The 23,386-nt window shown below is 37.9% G+C and overlaps 1 protein-coding gene across 1 annotated transcript; it reads right to left on the reverse strand.

Annotated features, from left to right (window-relative positions):
- Nucleotides 1-20,999: 20,999 nt before the first annotated feature.
- On the reverse strand, nucleotides 21,000-22,964 carry LOC145049361 (limonoid 7-O-acetyltransferse-like). The gene is made up of 2 exons (XM_078997782.1): nucleotides 22,706-22,964; nucleotides 21,000-22,559 (listed from the first exon to the last, which is right to left on the reverse strand). Exons 1-2 carry the CDS (start codon nucleotides 22,960-22,962, stop codon nucleotides 21,170-21,172), a joined length of 1,647 nt encoding a protein of 548 aa, XP_078853908.1. The 5' UTR covers nucleotides 22,963-22,964; the 3' UTR covers nucleotides 21,000-21,169.
- Between the last annotated feature and the right edge of the window lie 422 nt (nucleotides 22,965-23,386).

The raw sequence follows: 23,386 nt of genomic DNA on the forward strand, positions 1-23,386 counted from the left end.
TTTTTACATTCCATTTGCATATAAAAATTTGAGAAAAGTCCAAAAATATATTTTGTTTATGTTTTTTTTCTGCATTATATATAAAAATATCCAAAAAGATTTTACTTTTAGTTATTTTAGTGTTTATTTTGTCATAAAAAATGAAAAAAAGAAAACAAAAATGAAAATGTTTTAGAAAAAGTTACATGATATGAGGATATTCTTTGCATTTGGATCGCTCTACAAAAGTGAAAAATGAAAGTGTGAGATGACAAGATCAATATTGGAAGTGTAGAAGCAGCTTTCACAACTAGGATACGCAAAACAACATGATCTGACACGTCAGCTATAGAAAATAAAAAGAATGGCATATCAATACTCTATGTGGGAGATAATAACAATTTTAAAATTATTTGCTTTTGAATGGTTAAAAAGAAACTTGATCGGCAAGTATGGATCCACAGAACCTGGTCGTGCTTGTTGACACACATTACCGTCATGGTAACATAGAACCTTATATCAGATCTACACAACCAACGAAAAAATGAAGAAGCAAGCAAAACCATCGTATCCAAGCTCATCACGGATAAAAACTGTCAAATCTGTTAACCAAGTAATTTTCTATTTCAAAAACAAGTTGTAAAAGTTGATTGAAGAACTCAAAGTTGAAGTTAAAGATACAAAAACACAAGTTCAATCAAATCAAAAGTCATCTCAAACACAAATCAGACAAGTGAAGACCCATGTAATATGATATTTTTCGTTCTTAGAAAAAGCGAAAGCCTAGGGCTCTGACCCATACTGGAGGGTTGACTGCTTTGGAGAAAGCTGATTTGGCCGTGCTAGGTTCTTAAGGATACGTTGAGCCTGGTTCTTAACTATCAAGTCTTGAGGACATGAAATTAAAAAATATGTTATTTTCTCTCCCTAGGCTAATTAAGGTATGATTTTAAATAGAAGCTATGATTAGATATTGGGTTACACTTTCGCGAGTCTTCCCGACTTCAGGAGTGTGTGATACATGGAAGGTTTTGAAATGGTCATCTAGGTAGTGATTCCATTGGAGCTTCCTCAATGTAAGGTCTGATCATAGAAAAAAAAAAGATGAAGAAAAGTTAAAGAAAAAAGAAGTGAAGTGCTTTTATTAAAGTTCAAGTTTTTACTTTCCTTGATTTTATTAAGTTTTTATTTTTTTATTCTTAGTTCTCTTTAGATCATCTACATATTTCCGTTCTGTTTATAATATTTAATGTTTTTATTACTTGAAGGCAAGTAAGATTCAAGCTTTGGTGGATCTGATAGATGCCATTTTATGCATATTTTAGGATAGTTTTTAATAGCTTTTTTCATCGTACTTTTTGCCTTTCCATATACAGGAGTTCAATTCATGTTCTCTCCATAATTCCCGTACTTCTAACATTTGATATGATTTCAAGGAAAACTAGAGTACAATGAGAATACGACCCCTTGAGGATGCGTTCTAGGAAGCATTGGAGCTTAACTGAAGTTGGAGCCAAAGAAGGATGCTGAGAAATGGTTGGAACCTGCTTGAATGGAAAAATAATGATCAAACCGCAAAAAAGGCAAAACATGAACACATTTCTAAAAAATGCGATCAAGTTTCTCCTAAAATGCGATCCCATTTCTCCAAAAATGAGACCACATTTCTCTAAAATGTGATCGCATAAATGTATCGAAGATTGCTGGACTCAAAAATCAAACTAAATAAAAATCCAAAAATGTGATCGTGGAACCTTAAAATGCGATCGCATTTACTCTTAAATGTCCTAAAATGTTTTAAAATACAATGTACTTCATTAAACGAGGTTTCTGAATTTGGCTAAAAACACTATCGCATTATTGTGAGAACTTTGCATTTTTTTTACGAAATTTTAAAATTTTCTGTTATATTTTTTGTTTTCCTTTTGACATTTTATTTTTTACATTGTATTTGCATATAAAAACTTGAGAAAGGAAAATATTTTCTATTTATGTTTTTATTTTTCTACACTATATATAAAAACCCAAAAAAGATTTTATTTTTACTTGATTTAGGGTTTATTTTCTATATAAAAATTGAAAAAACGAAAAACAAAATGAAAAAGTTTTAGAAAAGGTTAAATGAGATGAGTATATTCTTTTCAATTGATAGCTCTGCGAATGTGGAAATTGAAATTTTGAAATGACAGGATAAATATTGGAAGTGTAGATGCAACTTTCATTGTTAGGTGATGCAAAACACCAATAGTGGAAGATAAAAAATAACTCAAGTTCAATCAAATCACAAGCCGTCTCAAAGAAAAATTCTACAAGTGAAGACTTGTATGGTATGAAAGTTTTCGTTATAAGAAAAAGTGAAAACATGTGGCTCTGACCCTGCAGGAGGGTTGACTGCTTTGGAGAAGGCTGATTTGGCCGTGTTGGGTTCTTAAAGATGCATCGAGGCTGGTTCTTAACTATCTAGTCTTGAGGATATGAAATTCTAAAATATGTTATTTTCGCATGAAAGGCTAATTAAGGTATGAAGTTTAAATAAAAGCTATAATTGAATATTAGGTTACACCGTCACGAGTCTTTCAGACTTCAGGACTTTGTGAAACATGGAAGGTGTTGAAATGGTCGTCTAGATAGTAATTCCAATGGAGTTTCCTCAATGTAAGGTCCAATCATGAAAGAAGGAAGAAGAAAAGTAAAAGAAAAAAAAAGTGAAGTTCTTTTATTAAAGTTCAAGTTTTTAGTTTTCTTATTTTTTATTTAGGTTTTTTTATTCTAAGTTCACTTTAGGTCATCTATGCCTTTCCATTTTGTTTATAATGTTTAATGTTTTTATTACTTGATGGCAAGTAAGGTTCAAGTTTTGGGAGATCTGATAGATGCCATTTTATGCATCTTTTATCAATATATTTTATTATCCTTTTGCATTATAGTTTATGTTTTTCATATGCACTAGTTTATAACCCGTGATAACCACGGTTATAAAATTAATTAAACTTTCGTATTAAAAAATCAAAATTATTAATCAATTATTTTAAATAAATTATTACTTAAGAGATATTTTTACTTATATAAAATTATAATCGTTGATTTAAATAAATACGTGGAGTTATATCATTTTATAACTTATATTAATTTTATTTTATTTTTAAATCTAATGTTATTAATTTAATATAATTAAAGGGAGAAATTTTAAATTTTGAAATTTGTGACAACCCGAAATTTCCATTCGGTCAAACCCTAAAAGTCAACCACTTCGTATCATAAGTCAATGTTATTATCTCTTATTTTTAAGAAATATAAAGTTCATTTGATTATTTTAATATTATTTTTAACGAACGGGTGAAAGAAAGTGTTGTCTCGAGTTTTGAATTTTAAAAACCGCAAACACCTCGCGTCTTAGAAATTCCCGACCAAACTTTTAGGTTTGGGTTGAAAAATCACCCAAAAATCGTGAACTCATACCTATGTATGAGTTTACTCCCCATAAACTAGTCATTTGTGTTTACTCCCCATTTTCTAAAAGAGTAAACTCCAAAAGAGTAAACTCCAAACTCTCTCAAGTATCATCTTAGTTTTTGTTCTAGATCTTCAAACTAGTAAGTGTTCTAACCCTTTCAAATTAGTATATCACTTAATCTAGTGATTGTACATCCTTTAATCCATTCATTTATGTGTTTTGACTAGTTTTTCCAAAACACCAAGAACACACACTAGTGTTCTTGGACTTAAAGTTCATTTCAAGCTTCCACAATGTAAGTACTTCTATCCTAAAGTCATTTTAAGCTAGCTATACATGTTTATACCAAGGAAATGTCCCAAGAACACCAAGAACAAGGTCTTCACGGTTTCGGGAGGCTCCCAAAACCGTAAACACCAAATATAGTGCCTTAGGGTGCTTTAGGGTGTCTAGATGCTTCACAATGCCTTAGGGACTTGTCTAGATCCATCCTTGATGGGTGTATCACACAAAAAGCACCAAAATCATATATTTTTATGTGTTTACGGTTTGGGGATCTCCCAAAACCGTAAACACCTCAAATGTTGTGTAAATTTCCCATAAATGGCCCATGGTTGTTCCTTATGGCTAGAATCTAACCTAGACTAGTGCCATGTTTGAGCTAAGGACTTGAAAACCGCCAAATACCAAACTTTGGAGTTTAAGGTAGTAAACTCATGAGTTTAAGGTAGTAAACTCATGAGTTTAAGGTACTAAACTCATGGAGAAATGGTCCTTAGACCGTAAACTCCATTTAGGAGTGTTTTGATGCCACACAACACTTCCTAAGGCTAAATCATGAAGTAGGAATGCTTGGAATAGCTTAGTAGACTTCAAACCAACAAACGGTCTTAAAGTGTAGAGTTTACAACCGTAAACCCTTGAGTTTACTGCCGTAAACTCATTGGGTAATGGTCATGAAAACCGTAAACTCCAAGGGAGTTTACCCTTGAACCCCAAACACACTAGCCTTTCCCTACAACACTTAGATGCACTCCTTAGCACTTATAACACTTATACAAAGTGTTTGTCATGCCTTAGAGTGTCTTGAATTTGTTTATTAGTTGTTTAAAGACTAATTGTTAATATACATATATCCTTATATGTTATTAGGATCTTTGTGCGTGTCTAAGTCTTCACTTGACACCAAGCACTTATCTGACACTTCCTTCCGATCCACTTGCTACAGGTGAGTTCATACCCCTTAATCAATGTTTTAACTGTTTTTAAATGTTTTATGGGGGGATACAAGTAGAATCATGCTAGTTATTATATCAATCACTTGTGATTAATAAACAACATTCAAATGATTGGCTACTCATTAGCTGTTTTACCAAACAGTTTCCTTCAAATGTTTTTCATAAACATTTTATATGTTTAAAACTCCTTATTAAACTGTTCATTTTACACTGTATGTTACATTTCAAACTTATTTACAATTGTGTTTCAAATAAATGTTTCCTTATACTTAAACTGTTTTATCAAACCCATGCCTTCAAACCGTTTGATAGATTGACATCAAGTCAATCTTTTCTTAAGATAATAATTATGTTCAAAGATTTTACAAAACTTATTTTATGCTTTTATATTATAAATTGCATGCCTCTGTATGTATCGTTATATAATAAATGTTTAAAAGACTTAGGAAGGCTATCCACCATGTTTCCTTTTCCTCGATTTGGATGTGGTCTGGTGGGATATCGGGTACCCGTCCGAAGGTCGTTTAAATATTAGGTATATATCATGTGTACATATATAGTCATAAAGGTCCTTCCAGTTCAGCCAATGCCCTTGGGTAGCAAGGGTATACATCCATGTTCATACGTACCAGTTAAATTACTAGTAAGCTACCATATGGGTAGTTTAGGAAGATACTAGAACTAGTACTAGAACGCGATATCATATAATGAGTCAGTTCATTCATGAGTCAATACTTATTATTATGAGAAAATATACATTACATTACTATGAGAACATATACATTACATTACTATGAGAACATATACAACTATACTAGGAGAAGAACATATACAACTATATTAGAGGAAGAACATATACAACTATACTAGAGGAAGAACATATAAAACTATACTAGAAAGAGAACATATACAACGATACTAGAACGAGTAACAATACATTACATATACATATATATACATTGACAAATTGTGATCCACTGTATCGGAGCATGCCTTAAATGTCATGGCCCAAGTTGTAGCCAGAGTCTCTTGAGGGAGAGCGTGAGTTTGCGTATAGATCTATATTGGATTGACTATCCTTCACCTTGCTGCTAGCTACAGCCGGACCTGCAGGTCTGCGGGTGCCAAACGTCATTTCTTTTTACGACCTAACTTTTGTCGTTGTTAGCAGTCGATAGTATGGTACAATTAATCACATGATAACTTAATATAAATCCGGTTTAAGGTAGTTAGTACAGCAGTAGTTCCTATAATACAACACTACAGTACTACATTGATTTACCCTTTACATATATTTAGTGATTATTTCACTTAAACATTAGATGTACAAACTATATTTTGTTAATGATAGTTACACTTGGGAAAATTACACACTTTTACAAGAAACGAACATTTAGAACAGTCAGGTCTTGGTAGAAGACGCCCTTATATAATAGTAGGAATCATAGGGATTTCTAGGGTTTTTCAAACGTTTACAGTTGCTTTACAAACATTTTTATACTTACAGTTCATATACATTTTAATACTTACAATTCATATACATACAAATTCTTACATACAAATTCTTACATACAAATTAAGACACTAAAATACTTATGATCTCACCAGCTTTAAAGCTGATACTCTCTTTCAAAATAACTTGTATCCTCAGCTCAAATATAGACAGGTACCGATGCAAAGTTTAGAGAAGATGGAGCTTGTTTAAGACTCATCTTTCATTTTGATTTATGCTTTAGTGTTTATCAAAATTTGACAGAACACACTTGTATAATAATTATATTATTAATGCAATCTATGATGTTGTTGCTTGTTTACTACTTTTCATTGTTGTGATATTGTACATGACGTCCTCCGCCCCAGAACGTTTCCGCCATTCTTGGTTTTGGGTTGTGACAAAATTTAAAATGAAAAATCAATTATTAATTTAATAAAATTAGAGTGAGAAATTTAAAATTTGGAATTTGAAATGAATAATTAATAGGTTGACAAGTGGCATGATAAATGATATATAACATTAATGAGGGGTTCTAATTGCATGACACTTGTCAATATGAGATTAAACTTATTCTTTTATTAGAATAGCGAGATTAGTCCAATTAATGTCATGTTTTGTTGCCATAATTCTCATACTGCTCCTTTTGTTATGAATTTTAGGGAATATTAGAGTACAACGAGAGTACAATACCATGAGGGTGTGTTCTAGGAAAAATTGGAGCTTAATTGGAGTTTGTTCTGAAGAAGGATGCTGAGAAATGACTGGAAGCTGCTTGAATGGAAATATAATGACCAAAACGCGACAAAGCGGAAAAATGTGATCTCATCTCCAAAAAGGTGATCGCATAAATGTGCAATCTCATTTTCTCTTCGATGTCCACAAAAGTTTGAAAATAAAATATACTTCATTAAACGGGGTTTCTGAGGGATTTGACCAAAAACAGATCACATTTTTGTGAGAATTTGACATTTTTTGTTAAAAATTTTAAATTTTTCAGTTTTTCAGTTAAATTTTTCGTTTTCCTTTTTGTATTTTATTTTCCGCATTACATTTGCATACACAAATTTGAGAAAAGTCAAAAAATATTTTTCGTTTATGTTTTTTTCTGCCTTATATATAAAAAAACCCAAAAATATTTTATTTTTATTAATTTTAATGTTTATTTTTTGCATAAAATTTGAAAAATGAAAAAAAAAATTAGAAACAGTTATATGTGATGAGGATATTCCTTGCATTCGACAGCTCTACCAAAGTGCAAAATGAAAGTCCGAAATAATAGGATCGATATTGGAAGTGTAGAACCAACTTTTATAACAAGGGTACGCAAAACTCCGTGATCTGAGACGTTAGCTGTAGAAAATACAAAGAATAACATAACAAAACATTGCATGGGCGGTAATAATAGTTTCAAAATTATTTGCTTTTGACTGGTTAAAAAGAAGCTTGATCGACAAGTCTGGACCCACAGAACATGACCCTATTCATTGACACGCGTTACACTCACGGTAACAAAGAACCTTACATTAGATCTACACAGCCAACAAAGAAATGAAGAAGCAAGCAAATCTATCATATCCAATCTCGTCATAGGTACAAAATATCAAATCCGGCAACCGAGTAATTTTCTATTTCATAAAAATACAAAAACTCAATTTCAATCAAATCAGAAGCCATCTTAAAGACAAATCCAACAAGCAAAGACATTTGTAATATGATATTTTTCGTTTTTCAAAAAAAGTGAGGTGGTGGCTGCCACCTTATGTCGTCCTTTTTCCGCCATTAGCCACCATCACTGGTGGTTGTGTGCATATGTATGTGATTGAACTGAAGTTGGAATGCTTTTAATATTTTTTTGGGCCTAAAAATATAACCATCACCGTAAGGTGGTGGCTGCCGTCGTGGACCACCGTTGACCACCACCACCCGAAGTGGTAGTGGGTGGTGCCTGGCTTATTATACACTAATTAACCTAAAATCCTAACTTAGAACCTAGTTGTCACGTATTTGGGTTGGAAACCTTAATTAGGGTTTAGAAAACCCTAATGTCAAGAAAACCTAATTTTGGAGTTGATTGGACTCGCGTTAAAGCGGTTGATTCAATTCTAAATAATACTTAATAATGTCCCTACAACTAACGTAATGCAATTTTGGGCTTAATGGATTAAGTCCTTAATGGGTTAAGTGTTCTTACTGAACCCTAATCGTCATTTTATGTGAAAACTCTAACCATGTTTTGGCTTTGAGTTGGGCCTTTCTTTTGGGCTTAGGTGTATAGGTTCTTGCTGGGATGTCTGAGAACAAGTGTATGGATTAGGAAATATTGGATGGGCTTTAGGATAAGAGGCATGAAGGGGTTGGGCCCAATTTAGAAAATTAGGCCATAATTGGGCCATAGTTAATTATTTGGCTTTTGGGCCTCTAGAGTTTGAGTTTGGCCTTGGTCTTGGACCAAGCTAGGTTAGGGGCAAAATAGTATTTTTACCCCCAAGTATGGATTTATAGTTATGCATTGGTACCCAATTGTTAATTGGGTGTTGTATTGATGTTTGACAGTTGGGGGACCTGTCAGGCAGCAGCCGAGGTTCGTCTGTGAGATTCAGTAGTGTAAGGTGAGTTTCCTCACTACATCCATGGGTCGAAGGCACCAATGCGACCCATTAGTTGTTATGTAGATTATTAGTTGTCTATGTGATACTTGCATGAAAAACCATGGGTGGGGGGAGTCCATTGCATTTGGTTATAAGGTCATGGGGGGAGCCCATGGTAGTTGGATATAAGGCCATGGGGGAAGCCCATGGCAGTTGGATGTAAGACCATGCGGGGTGCCCCTGGCATTGGGATATAAGACCATGGGGGAGCCCATGACATTCCTGGTAAACACCATGGGGGAGCCCATGGCAACTATATGTATGTTTCATTATATATTGTAAATGATATTTTGTGGATGATATTTTATGAATGATATTTTATGGTTGTATATTATGTGGTATTTTAGGGGAACTCATTAAGCTTTGTGCTTACGGTTTTCAGTTTATGTTTCAGGTACTCTGGTTTTCAAATGGAAGGGCTCGAGGTGATTGCAGAGCACACAACAGATGTTTCTGTTTTATGTCAAGATTTATGGGGCGTTACATCGAGCCTGGTTCTTAACTATCTAGTCTCAAGGAAATGAAATTCTTAAATATGTTATTTTTGCTGGCAAGGTTAACTAAGGGGTCATGTTTAAATAAAAGTTATGATTATATGTTGGGTTACATTGTCGTGAGTCTTCCTGACTTCGAGAGTGGGAATCTGTGCTACATGGAAGGTATTGAAATGGTTGTCTATTTAATGATTCCATTTGAGTTTCCTCAATGTATGGTCTGATCATTGAAAAAAGGAAGAAAAAAAATGTAACAGAAAAAAAAGTCAAGTTCTTACTTTCCTTAATTTATTTAAGTTTTTTTCATTTTACGATCTTTTAGGTAATCTACATCTTTCCATTTTGTTTATAATGTATAATTTTGTTTTTACTTGAGGGCAAGTAAGCTTCAAGATTGGGTAGATTTGACAGATGTCATTTTATGCATCTTTTATGATAGTTTTTATTAACATTTTGCATCATATTTTATGCTTTTCCATATGCATTTGTTAAATTGATGTTCAACTCGAGTTTGTTGACAGAATGCCCGTACAACTCACTTTTGTTATGATTTTCAGGACAAATTGGAGCACAATGAGAATGTCACATTGAGGATGCATTTTGGGAAGCATTGGAGCTCAATTGGAGTTGGATCGGAAGGATGCTCAGGAATGACTGGAAGTTGCTTGAATGGAATAATAATGACCGAATCGCGACAAAAAGGAAAAATGTGATCGCATAAATGTATCGAAGATTGCTTGACTCAAAAAATCAAATTGAAGAAAAAACCCAAAAATACAATCGTGGATCCTCAAAATATACGATCGTATTTTCTCTTCAATGTCCTCAAAAGATCGAAAATATCAGTGTACTTCATTAAATAGGGTTTCGGAAGAATTAGACCAAAAGTACAATCGCATTTTTGTAATATGCGATCAAATTATAGAAAATGTGACTGTGTTTTATGTTTCTTGCTCCAAAAGTTGTTGGCTTGCATATAAATTTGACCTCTCGAATTAGTTTAAGCCCTAGACGTTCCAAGATGACGAAAACGACTTCTAAATGTATTATTCACTTTTTAATCACTTTCTAAATATCTGAAGGATGTGGATCATCTGATACATATAGTTTAGTAAGATTTAGCTATTTAGTGTTTTGTTTTACTGTTCTAGACCAGATTTTAGTCATGTCTCGTTAAATCCTAGATTTCAGTTATGCGTAAATTAATATTTTTCACGTAATCAATCTTTAGACTTGATTTTCATTGTGTGATTCTATCTAGATATTCAGTTTTGCGCTTATTAAATGTTTGATTTTGAATCTTTTTAGCATGATCACCTAATTAGGGTTTAATCATTCTACTTAATCAGTTGTTGAAATCCTTAATTGTTTTAATAAACTGGTAATAAGTAACAAATATAAGATTGGTTCCGTGCTGAGATTTAACTCTGATATAAACTGAAATTTTATATTTTTATGATTCCAAGCTTGAAAGAAGTATTGAATATTGCTCAGAATTTTATGCAGATTTTAAATGATCATTTTCTAGATTTAATTAAGACCTTGTTTAATTAGATCAGCAAAAAGTTAGGATTAATTAAAGAGCTTGTTTTTGTTACTTAATTCTGTAAAAGAGATTGTACTAGAGCTTATTAGTTTTTCTCAATACCAACTTAGATATAACACATTTAGAATAATCAAGTTTATGTTGATTGCATGATTACGAAAGTCGTAGTAGAACTGAATTTCTTTTTTTTACTTTTCGTTTAGTTTATATCATTTTTAGTTTTAATTGATAATCAAAATCCCCATTTCTATATTTATTAGTTTTTGACTAATATGTGCCTTACGCAAAGAGGCATTAAACAATAGGTTGTGTCCCTGAGGATTCGACCCTGCTTCTATGTGCTGTCTATAACACCATAAATTTCAAAACAATTTTTCATTTAAAAATAATCGTTTAATTCTTAAAAACACTTTTCTTAAAATCTCATTCATAATCAAATTACAAAACATAACTCCATTTTCACTTGCATTATAAACCAGGATCCTCATAACATGACTCTTTCGCTGGTGTGCACAATCGAGTCAGTGCCGTCCCGTGATCCTGAGAGAAACCTGAAACACATAACACAAAACACTGTAAGAACGAAGCTTAGCGAGTTCCCCAAAATACCACACATAACACATATTAGCCACTCGAGGCTATAACTCTCTGGGTCCGTGGACCCTACTCTGTGAACCTTCCGGTTCTAACTCTGGGAACCTTCCGGTTCTAACTCTGTAAACATGCACTACATAAATCACATAGAAATAATGCAGTACAACACATAACATACATAGCATACAAATACTCTGTCACATAGCTCTGGTTACCTACTCAAGGTAAAGTATAGTGAGAAGACTCACCTGACAAGCAGGAAGCAGATATCCTCACGCTTGCATCTCGAACTCGCCAGCATCTATCACATAAGGCAAATGCTCTCATGAACATAACTCTCGAGACTAGAATCAATCCTCTCTTGGCACCCTCTTAAGGGTAAAAGACCATTTTACCCCCTTCTTGGCCCAAAGGCCACATTGCTGACCAAATCCTAAAAGTCAACAAAAGTCAACGGTCAAACTTTGACCCAACTCGCCGAGTGCACTCCGGTGACTCGGCGAGTACACACATGTCCACTAACTCTTTGTCCTGCTTGGTACGTCGAGTCCCTCCCTATGATCAACGAGTCACACCAGGCATGAATCGCGGGGCCACCCCGACTCAACCGACGAGTCCCAAGAACAACTCGATGAGTACCGCCTCGAACTCTAGTCCTCTAATCCCTTTCTGATTCACTGAGTTATCCCCCAACTCGGCAAGTCCACTCACTGAGTGATTTACGTGAAACCCTAACTCTACTCGCCGAGTCTCAAGAACAACTCGGCGAGTTCATGCCATGCACAAACTCTAATGTCCTCCTGAGGTCAGATCTATGCCCCTAAGCCTTAGATCTGGCCTTCCCAAGCATGAATGTCATGTAAAGTCCGAATCTTGATGCTTATATACCAACAACAAGGCAAGAAATGGGGATTTAGCCCCAAAAAAGACAACCTTAGTCCAATAACCCCAAAATGACTCATAAAGCTCCAAGGGTTAAGGTATTTGGACCTCTTTGAGTCCAGATCCAAGGCACAAACTCGAGGAGGGACCAATTTCTCCACATAACCACCCTCAAAAGGGGTTAGAAAACCCTGTCTCTAAGGATCAACACCAAAACTGAAGAAGGTTAGAACTATTACCTCAAAAATGAAATCTCTGAACTCTAGAACTGCTAGAATCGCACCTCCTCTTGCTCTTGGTCACCTTCTTCTTGCTAAACCAAAGATACAAGGATCAAATGTGACTTCTCCTTCCTCTCAAACGATTTGGCTCACTTAGGGTTCTCTCAAGGGACTGGTAGCCGCAATGGGAGGCTATAAGTGCCCTTAAATAGGCCCCAACCCCTGGGGGATTAGGGTTTCATGAAACAGCGTGGACTCGCTGAGTCCACGAATGGGCTCGTCGAGTCCGGACGTGACCTGGATGAAAATCCGCGGCCCTACTCGGCGAGTCTAAGCTCCAACTCGCTGAGTTCTTCCACAAACTCCACAAATAATTGAGTAAAATAATATATCTGGGAATTCGGATGTTACAATTCTCCCCCACTAGAATCAGACTTCGCCCTCGAAGTCTCACTCTGCAATTAACTCCAGATGCTGCTCACGCATCTCCCGCTCCGGCTCCCAAGTAAACTCTGACCCCTTCCGATGCTGCCACTGGACTTGTACCAGAGGCACTTCCTTGTTCCTCAAAACCTTGATCTTTCGATCCCTAATCGCCACCGGCCTCTCAACTCAGTTCAGGCCCACATCCACCTGTATATCCTTTAATGGCTCCACTGCCGACTCATCAACTATACAGTTTCTCAGCTGCGACACGTGGAAGGTGTCATGAATCTGACTTAACTCTGCAGGTAGCTCCAAACGGTAGGCTACCCTGCCTACTTTCGCAATCACCCTGAAAGGACCAATACATCGGGGCCCCAACTTGCCTCTCTTCCTGAATTAGATCACTCGTTTCCAAGGAGAGATCTTCAGTAGCACTAAGTCACCGACCAAAAATTCGAGCTCGGACCGGCGCCTGTCCGCATAACTCTTCAGGCGACTCTGAGCGGTCAACAACCTCTGCCTGACCTGTTGTATCTGCTCTGACGTCTGAAGCACGATCTCTGTACTTCCCATCACACGTTTCCCTACCTCTCCCTAGCAAATGGGGTCCGATACCTCCTTCCCTACAACAACTCAAAGGGTGGCATACGGATGCACTAATGATGGCTTTTATTGTAGGAAAACTCTGCCAAGGGCAAATACGGGCCACAATCCCCCCCCCCTAAAATCTAATACACATGCCCGAAGCATATCCTCGAGCGTCTGAATCGTTCGCTCGCTCTGAAGTGTCCACAGACATCACCATGGTAAACTCTAGCTCATTTCTCATATTCATCTTTGATACCGAGCACCAGGTCAGCTTTTGGCCCCACAGCTAAACCCCCAAAGGTCACACATAACATGATCCAAAATATCTCACTAACTTCCTCCCCGTGACCACTATCACGTCCCAGTGACACGCAAGTCACGAAATTCTCTTTTCCTCATAAAAAAAATACAATCCAATCGAAGATCGAATCAGCTCTAAACTCTGGCGTCTGCTGCGTATATTCTCCCGTGCGCCTCGCTGACCCTCCCGACAGAGACGGAGACCCCAGTCTCGCCCCGGTTTAACCACTAGGCTCCATAAACTCAACACTAGGGCTACTCAAGCCTAAAACTCTTCTGCATCATGCACTTATCGGAGAACACTCCATCATCACACTCTCTTGCCGTCTAGTGGGTACTATGGCTTCCTGCAACATTACGACAACCTCTGACTAGTGAGTACTACGGCTCCCCGTAGTATCACAACGCCAACTAACTAGTGAGTAATACGGCTCCCCGTAGTACCACGACTCCTTCCCTCTGACTTGTGAGTACTACGGCTCCCCGTAGCATCACAACACCCTCTGACTGGTGAATACTACGACTCCCCGTAGTATCACAACTCTCTCTCTCTCTCTCTCTCTCTCTCTCTGGCTTGTCAGTACTATAGCTCCCCGTAGCATCACAACACCCTCTGACTGGTGAATACTACGGCTCCCCGTAGCTTCACCCTATACTCTCATTCTCATTACAATGCCACACTATGTTCACTAACTCATGCACCAAAGACTATCATAGATAGTTACACACACACTTGCCACGATATGCATTACAGACTCTGGCGGCAACCGCCATAACATAGAACCTACCTCTGCAGAGATCCACTTCCTTAAATAATCCCTCTTGATGACAATACACGAAGGGCTCCCACTGGAACCGTAGATACATGATACATCACTAGTCGTCTTAAACCCAAGACTCTAAATAACTCCGAAATCGGGACGCTATACGCGGAAACCACGGAACACCATAATAGAGCATCACAATGTCCTGCCTCTACCACTGATTCCCTTACTCCCAGCACCATACACATACAACAATACATTTCCTCTGAATCCCATAAATAATTTCCTATTTCACTCAATGCGCAACTTCAGTGCATCCAAACAGTCAATTAGAATACAAAGAAGGTGCTAACTCTTCAGAACACACTGATGATCCTCCAAAACCCTTTCCACTACTGCTCAAATACCAAGCAAGAATACACATCCCAGCCCGGGAGTTGGCTACTCGACAATCTTCTACCCATATATCAACCTAGAAGTTCTCAATTTCCCATACCATCATTACGAGCCTTCCACTTGAAATGACTTTGACCACCACCAGTTTCCTGACCATTGACCACCCGCCGTGGAGACACCCATCCTTCTCTCAGACATATATCACATGCATTATCTCGCTCTGCACCTTTCCTTGATCACCAATGACCCTGATCTCATGAATTCAAGCCGCAGGTTTCTGTATCCAACCCCTAACCGCTCTTTCACAAATCTCTGGTTCTCTCAATAAACCACCCGGTTCTCCCCCACTTAGGGTTCGAACCATCACTATCTGATACATCAACAATCTCACAAACTATTTTCACCAGCAAAATCACACCTGCCCCTGGAAAGTGCTACGCAATGCCCGATAATCCCCTTTAAGGAAATCAATCGATCTCATATACTCTGAACCTCGGATGAAATCCTCAAGAACTTCTCGTCACGACTGCCTCTAGTCGTTCCAAGTCTCATACCAATCCAATACCAAACAACTCAACTATCCAATAACATCATTGACTCATAGACTGAACCACGAAATCATCATACTCCCCCACCTCGACTCATCAACCAACGTTCCAACACATGGATCATCCCAAGAACAGGGACCCACTCCCATATTCAATACCCAACATAGATAGAAAAACCACTGCACTAATAAACTTAGTTGGACTCCCCACTGATACCTCTACAATACGCCCTACTATACTCAAATAGGTGTAACGTGGTCCTCGACTATCTCAGTCCCAACTGACTATCTGCTCATGGTAAATCACTGCCTCGCGGCACACATGCTACCTGATACTCTGATGGAAAATCATCATCAATGACAACCTGCAGGGTTTACCCCCAAACCCAAAACTTAAACATCATGCCTCTCATGTTTCGCACACGAACATAAATAGCACCACCCAGGTCATAGAAGGCGACATCTCCTCTATCGACTGATTGCTCAACTCAGACCGAAATTCTCCCCTCCCTCTGACTCCTTACCAAAATACTCTGAAAGGCTCTCGACCTCCCTCTCAAGGGATGCCTCTTCGAACTCAATCATGGCCCACAGGCCTAAAACCCATAGCGTCCAATCTCTACCTCATCAATCATGACCGGATAACCGGAGAACCACAAGCATCATTCACTACGAACCATGGTACTCATCCCATGACATCTCTTCTCAATATGCTCCGGTGTATGGTACCCGAACCATAGCATCACTCCTCCATTTGCTCCGATGTATGGTACTCGAACCATAACATCACTCCTCCATCCGCTCCGATATATGGTACTCGAACCATAACATCACTCCTCAATCCGCTCCAATGTATGGTACTCGAACCATAACATCACTCCTCAATCCGTTCTGATGTATGGTACTCAAACCATAACATCACTCTTCAATCCGCTCCGATGTATGGTACTCGAACCATAACATCACTCCTCAATCCGCTCCAATGTATGGTACTCGAACCATAACATCACTCCTCAATCCGTTCTGATGTATGGTACTCAAACCATAACATCACTCTTCAATCCGCTCCGATGTATGGTACTCGAACCATAACATCACTCCTCAATTCGCTCCGATGTATGGTACTCGAACCATAACATCACTCATCAATCCACTCCGATGTATGGTACTCGAACCATAACATCACTCCTCAATCCGCTCATTAGAACCTTCAGAATACTCCCTGTATCAAGTATGGGTCCTCTGCTTTTAGTAGTACGGGCCCATACTACCTGCCATATCTACCCATACTTTCCACACGGACTATCCCAGAGCTCCTAAGTAGCTGCTCGACCTTCTCGTTCACCAATCCCGTCGTGCGTGCTCGCTCCCCAGTGAAATTCTCTACTCTGCCAGCGCACTCATCTGGCTAAGGTTACTCCTTAGGCTCTTCCTAGATTCCCACACTTCTCTGCCATCAGCTGCTGAAGAGCTCCTAATGATGCCAGCCATCTACTTCCTAAATATCGTCATATTCGCTTGGTAGCTGACTCCCATCATCGAGAGTTCCACAAAGCACGAAGCAAGCAGCATTCGAGCATCAAAGAATACATAGGACTCACTCTAGGTGATAACTCCGCTTGCTCTGCTCATCCTCGAAAGTACCACCGAACTCTCTAACTCTTCCCCTCGCGGGTTCTAACTATTCCTTCGCTAAGTACCACGGTACTCATCTAGGCATCTCCCCTAGATTACTCCTCTACTCAAATCCCCTAAAGGATTCCAACTAAATATTCTCACTCATCACATTCTCAAAAGCACATCGTATATAACAACAATTCCTAGGCTAAGGTATCACAAATCAGGCCACTCTAGTCCTAAGATATGAAATACCTAGCCTGTCTCTAGCATGCAATAATATCTCATAAAGCGCATCATAAATATCTCATAACACAAAAGTAAGGGTATTTTGGGAAATCACCGTTCGGGCTCTGGCTGATTGTACACACTGCTATTTCTCACTTTCCTTTTGAACTTTTATTCGCTTTAGAAAATTATTTCTTTTAAAACTTTTCTTACTTCCTCAGTTTGAGTCCAGATTTACCCAAAGGTGCATCCGAATCCCTCAAACCAAGGCTCTGATACCAACTTGTAACACCGTAAATTTCAAAACAATTTTTCATTTAAAAATAATCGTTTAATTCTTAAAAACACTTTTCTTAAAATCTCATTCATAATCGAATTACAAAACATAACTCCATTTTCACTTGCATAATAAACCAGGATCCTCAAAACATGACTCTTTCTCTGGTGTGTACAATCGAGCCGGTGCTGTCTCGTGATTCTGAGAGAAACCTGAAACACATAACACAAAACACTGTAAGCACGAAGCTTAGTGAGTTCCCCAAAATACCACACATAACACATATTAGCCACTCGAGGCTATAACTCTGTGGGTCCGTTGACCCTACTCTGTGAACCTTCCGGTTCTAACTCTGTGAACCCTCCGGTTCTAACTCTGGGAACCTTCCGGTTCTAACTCTGTAAACATGCACAACATAAATCACATAGAAATAATGCAGTACAACACATAACATAAGTAGCATACAAATACTCTGTCACATAACTCTGGTTACCTACTCAAGGTAAAGTATAGTGAGAAGACTCACCTGGCAAGTAGGAAGCATATATCCTCACGCTTGCATCTCGAACTCGCCACCATCTATCACATAAGGCAAATGCTCTCATGAACATAACTCTCGAGACTAGACTCAATCCTCTCTTGGCACCCTCTTAAGGGTAAAAGACCATTTTACCCCCTTCTTGGCCCAAAGGCCACATTGTTGACCAAATCCTAAAAGTCAACAAAAGTCAACGGTCAAACTTTGACCCAACTCGCCGAGTGCACTCCGGTGACTCGGCGAGTACACACATGTCCACTAACTCTTTGTCCCGCTTGGTACGTCGAGTCCCTCCCTATGATCAACGAGTCACACCAGGCATGAATCGCGGGGCCACCCCGACTCAACCGACGAGTCCCAAGAACAACTCGACGAGTACCGCCTTGAACTCCAGTCCTCTAATCCCTTTCTGATTCACTGAGTTATCCCCTAACTCGGCAAGTCCACTCACTGAGTGATTTACGTGTAACCCTAACTCTACTCGCCGAGTCTCAAGAACAACTCGGCGAGTTCAGGCCATGTATAAACTCTAATGTCCTCCTGAGGTCAGATCTGTGCCCCTAAGCCTTAGATCTGGCCTTCCCAAGCATGAATGTCACGTAAAGTTCGAATCTTGATGCTTATATACCAACAACAAGGCAAGAAATGGTGATTTAGCCCCAAAAATGACAACCTTAGTCCAATAACCCCAAAATGACTCATAAAGCTCCAAGGGTTAAGGTATCTGGACCTATTTGAGTCCAGATCCAAGGCACAAACTCGAGGAGGGACCAATTGCTCCACATAACCACCATCAAAAGGGGTTAGAAAACCCTATCTCTAAGGATCAACACCAAAACTGAAGAAGGTTAGAACTATTACCTCAAAAATGAAATCTCCGAACTCTGGAACTGCTAGAATCGCACCTCCTCTTGCTCTTGGTCATCTTCTTCTTGGCAAACCAAAGATATAAGGATCAAATGTGACTTCTCCTTCCTCTCAAACAATTTGGCTCACTTAGGGTTCTCTCAAGGGACTGGTAGCCGCAATGGGAGGCTATAAGTGACCTTAAATAGGCCCCAACCCCTGGGGGATTAGGGTTTCATTAAACATCGTGGACTCGCTGAGTCCAAGAATGGGCTCGCCGAGTCCGGACGTGACCTGGATGAAAATCCGCGGCCCTACTCGGCGAGTCTAAGCTCCAACTCGCTGAGTTCTTCCACAAACTCCACAATTAATTGAGTAAAATAATATACCTAGGAATCTGGATGTTACACTGTCCTTTTAGTAAATTGGAGCAGCGAAATTAGTATTCCCTTAAGACGGCCGCGAGAACATTTTAACAAGTTTCATGCAATCATTGGGAAGAAGGAAAATGACATTTAGCCTTTAAAGAAGATTGTAAATATGGTTTCTATATCAAAAGATATTATGTTTGAGAATCTCCTTCAAAATTATCGATACTAGGTTATAAGAGCAGATCACAATGTGTGTGAGTTCACCATCGCAGACTTCCATTTGATGAATTTTAATGATCTTATCACTATATCATATCTTATTAAGTCTCTTGATGCTAATCAAGAGACTGACAAGAGATCTAATGTTGTGGGATATGCTTATATGAAGAACTTCTTTGATTGCTATCTTGCACACCTTGGGCTATGTGACATCGAGATTTCTGAAACATACAACAAGCCTTGGAAGAATCGAAAATCAACAATTGATGGTGTAGATCTGGAATAGTTTGATGATGTCGAGATCATATTGAAACCTTTAGGAGTTGTTTTCCATGGGAAGAAAGTGAAGGGAAAGCAAAGAAAGCATTTCTTTTATGCTGATGTAAAAAATATGTATCCTATAGAAAATTTGACCCAGATTCTTCTTAGAATAGCAAAGTGCAATGAAAATTTGGATGTTGATAGACAGAAAATAAGAAAGATTTTTTTGTTGTTATATAGAGATAAGGAAGACGTTGATGGAATACACCACCTTCTATTTGAAGACGTGAATATTCTTCATTCATAAAGGGAGAGATTGTAGAGAACAATTTGTTGTGAAAATATTTTGTATCAAAGTCTTAAGATCGAAGTGTCGAAGTAGTGTCTGTTGTCTATATCGAAGGTTTCACACTTCGATATATCTATGTATTTTAGAGAGTAGAGGTATTGAAGATTACATACTTCGGTTTGTGTTTTATTTATTATCAATTTTCATTTTCCAATTTTTTTATTTGTATTAGTTATGTTTAATTAAAAAAATGTTATGTTTTTATGTTTTACCTCTCTAATTTAATTATATAAAAAATGTGATATGACAAATGGTTTAATTGAGATAGGAAATATACTACTTTTGCTGGGTTACAAAGTTGGAAAAGGAAAAAAAATGGAGTACTTGTTTAGGTTTTCTTGTTTGTCTTATTCATATTTTTGTCCGTGAACCGTTGACGTGTATATGGCATGCACTCTATGGTTAGATCTAGCTAGCCATATGTGATATGTTATCATTAATTGTGTTCAGACACGTCAATACAGCTGCTCATATGAAAACCATTGGCAGTTAAACTTGGTCCAAGAAACAATCTGTGCATGTGTGCAAGATCAGATATGAGAATTTATCTATGTGAAACACCACGTATATTTAAAGTTGATAAAATCTTCATTGAAAAATCTAGAGAGAGAGAGAGAGAGAGAGAGAGAGAGAGAGAGAGAGAGAGAGAGAGAGAGAGAGAGAGAGAGAGAGAGAGAGAGAGAGAGAGAGAGAGAGAGAGAGAGAGAGAGAGAGAGAGAGATCAAAGCGAAGAAAGTTTCATCGTCCGTTTATAAACACGCTCTAAAAGTACACTACATATTAATATGAATCAAACATGACATATCTCTTGGAATTTTATTTCAATCATGCACCTTAACAAGAAGTGGTAATTATTTCTCAATCCAAACAAATGAATACATAAATCAACCTTTAAGCTATAGACAGAGGACTAGGATCCACCGAAGCAAACGATAGAAGTTCAGAATTGCACCTAACGGCATCCATTACTTGTTTCTCCAGGGTCACCCAGACTTCAATTCCGTCACCTGAACACGAATCCACCATTATCATCCTGTTCATAAATATAGGAATATCTTCATTCAAGTTCCCTGTACATGCCCACACAGGCTTTCCGAATCCAAAATCGGCTTCTTTAGTTCCTGAATTACACATACTCGTAGTCAAATAGTACTCGCTTTTGAAGTCCGAAAATCTTTCCATCGACATTCTCAGGCTTTCTACAAACTTAACATGCCCGTTTTCACCTTTTAGTTCTTCAATCGCTTCACTGTTTACATTTGCAACCGCAGCCTGTAGTTGAGCAGCCATTGAAGGTAGTTCAAGATCACTTGTATGTGGATCGAACTCCGCACACGTACCCAAAAGATTATTTCCCACCGAATTTTCAGGCATTGGCGGGGAACTTCGTGGACGGATGTTCACCGGAAGATGTAAAACCGATGGCTTAGATTTTGTTTCTTCCGTGATGCATTTCCAAAGCAAAGCCAGTACAGCCACCACTCGACTGACTGACTCTTGCTTCGATGCTTTGGCTTTGAGCTCCCTCAAAGCCAGAGTATCGAAAACAAATCTTTTAGTTGCGCATTGTCCATGCTTTAAATAAGCAGGAGAAATCGTTAAACACCATATGGGAACATATGGTGCATATGGCAACTGAGGATTTTGCGGGAACATCGACGAGGAAACAAAACTAGGGTTTACAAGATTCGGATCTTTTCGAGCACTCGCAGCCCATGCTTTCAAGAATGTCATGTAGCTAGCTCCGTCTACAAGTTTATGGTTATGTTGCACAGTAATAGCAACCCCACCACAGCTAAAGAAGTTAACTTGTACCATTGAAACATAAGATCCCAACAAATGTTGATTCGGGACAGAATTAACCATTGGTATCAACCGTTGCAAGAATTTATTGTCGGGTTTCTTAAGCACATTCTCGAGCCTATCATCAACTCTAGTCTCGATGAAATATACACCCTCGTCGTTACAATCAATGTGAAGTTCGCTGGCAACCTTGCCTGCAAACGGGTAGAATCGTGTTAGGGTTTCTGAGAGTGATTGTTTCAGATGATTTGATCGTTGGTTTATGATCTCCTCCACGTTCTTGTTGTTCTTATTTTTATTATTTTGATAGAAAAATGTAAACGGGTAGTATATGGATATCTGGATCTGATCAAACATGGAAAGCTTGAAATATCTAAGGTTTTGAGGTGTTGGAGACGAGGGTTTTATGTGTTCTTCGGATATAACTTCGATTCTAATGGGGTCCCGCTCTTCGCTTTCACTTTCGGATTCATCGTAACTACAAAAATTGGAGAAAAAAAAATGATGTTTAGTGTATCATGAGTCGTGACCAGTATATACGAAGCTTACATTTCTTAGTTTTTTGACAATTTAGTAAAGAATATGAAGCATAATAAACCAAGAGTAAAAGTAAAGAAGCTATACCTGCTGATAGTATTCCGAGGACTTTCCCTACTTGACATGAAACAACGAATTTTCTGCTTGTGCAATAGCCATCTAAGTGTACTCTCATTCCCTTGCAATTGTGCACCTCTATCGGATGTGGTGATTGGGTTGCGGCAGAAGACATAACTAAAATCACGGTTCTGATGATGATGATGGTGGTGGTGGTGGTGGTTTAACGACGAAGGTGCTGGACGTGAGGCAGAAGTACATAACCTGGAGACAATGAAACGCCTCATGGTGTACGTGCTTGAGTATGGAAAGAAAGTGCCCCTCCTCCTTATTTATGACGGCTTTCGCGTCAAAATTACGAGTTGGCAAATATCATTCGAATAAATAATAAAAATAAATTGTTAAAGTAGAGAAAAATACATTCATAAATACTAACATTTTGATTAATGATTAACGCTACGTTTGTGAAACTTTATTTATACGTATTTGTCTAAGATTTTGTGTTTGGCTATTTAATGATAGTGACCGACTGTATAAAAGATTGATTTTGAAAATTGTTCAACCACATAAATATATATATGATTTAAATTAAAATCAGAAATTTATTTATATTCTAAAAAATAAAAGTTATATGCATATTAAAGTATTGGATTATCTAAATGAAAAGGAAATTAACGTATGAGGTTTTTCTTCTTCAAAATATCCTAAACC

The sequence above is a fragment of the Lactuca serriola genome, chromosome 1, assembly GCF_051521515.1.
Source record: "Lactuca serriola cultivar US96UC23 chromosome 1, Lser_US96UC23_V15, whole genome shotgun sequence".
NCBI classification, from domain to species: Eukaryota; Viridiplantae; Streptophyta; class Magnoliopsida; order Asterales; family Asteraceae; genus Lactuca; species Lactuca serriola.

What these genes read in the sequence shown, in the direction of transcription:
- LOC145049361 (XM_078997782.1), bottom strand. Translation starts at nt 22,962, where the DNA reads ATGAGGCGTTTCATTGTCTCCAGGTTATGTACTTCTGCCTCACGTCCA. An exon ending in CCTCGGAATACTATCAGCAG is followed by an intron (nt 22,560 to 22,705) that starts GTATAGCTTCTT and finishes CAATTTTTGTAG; the next exon opens with TTACGATGAATCCGAAAGTG.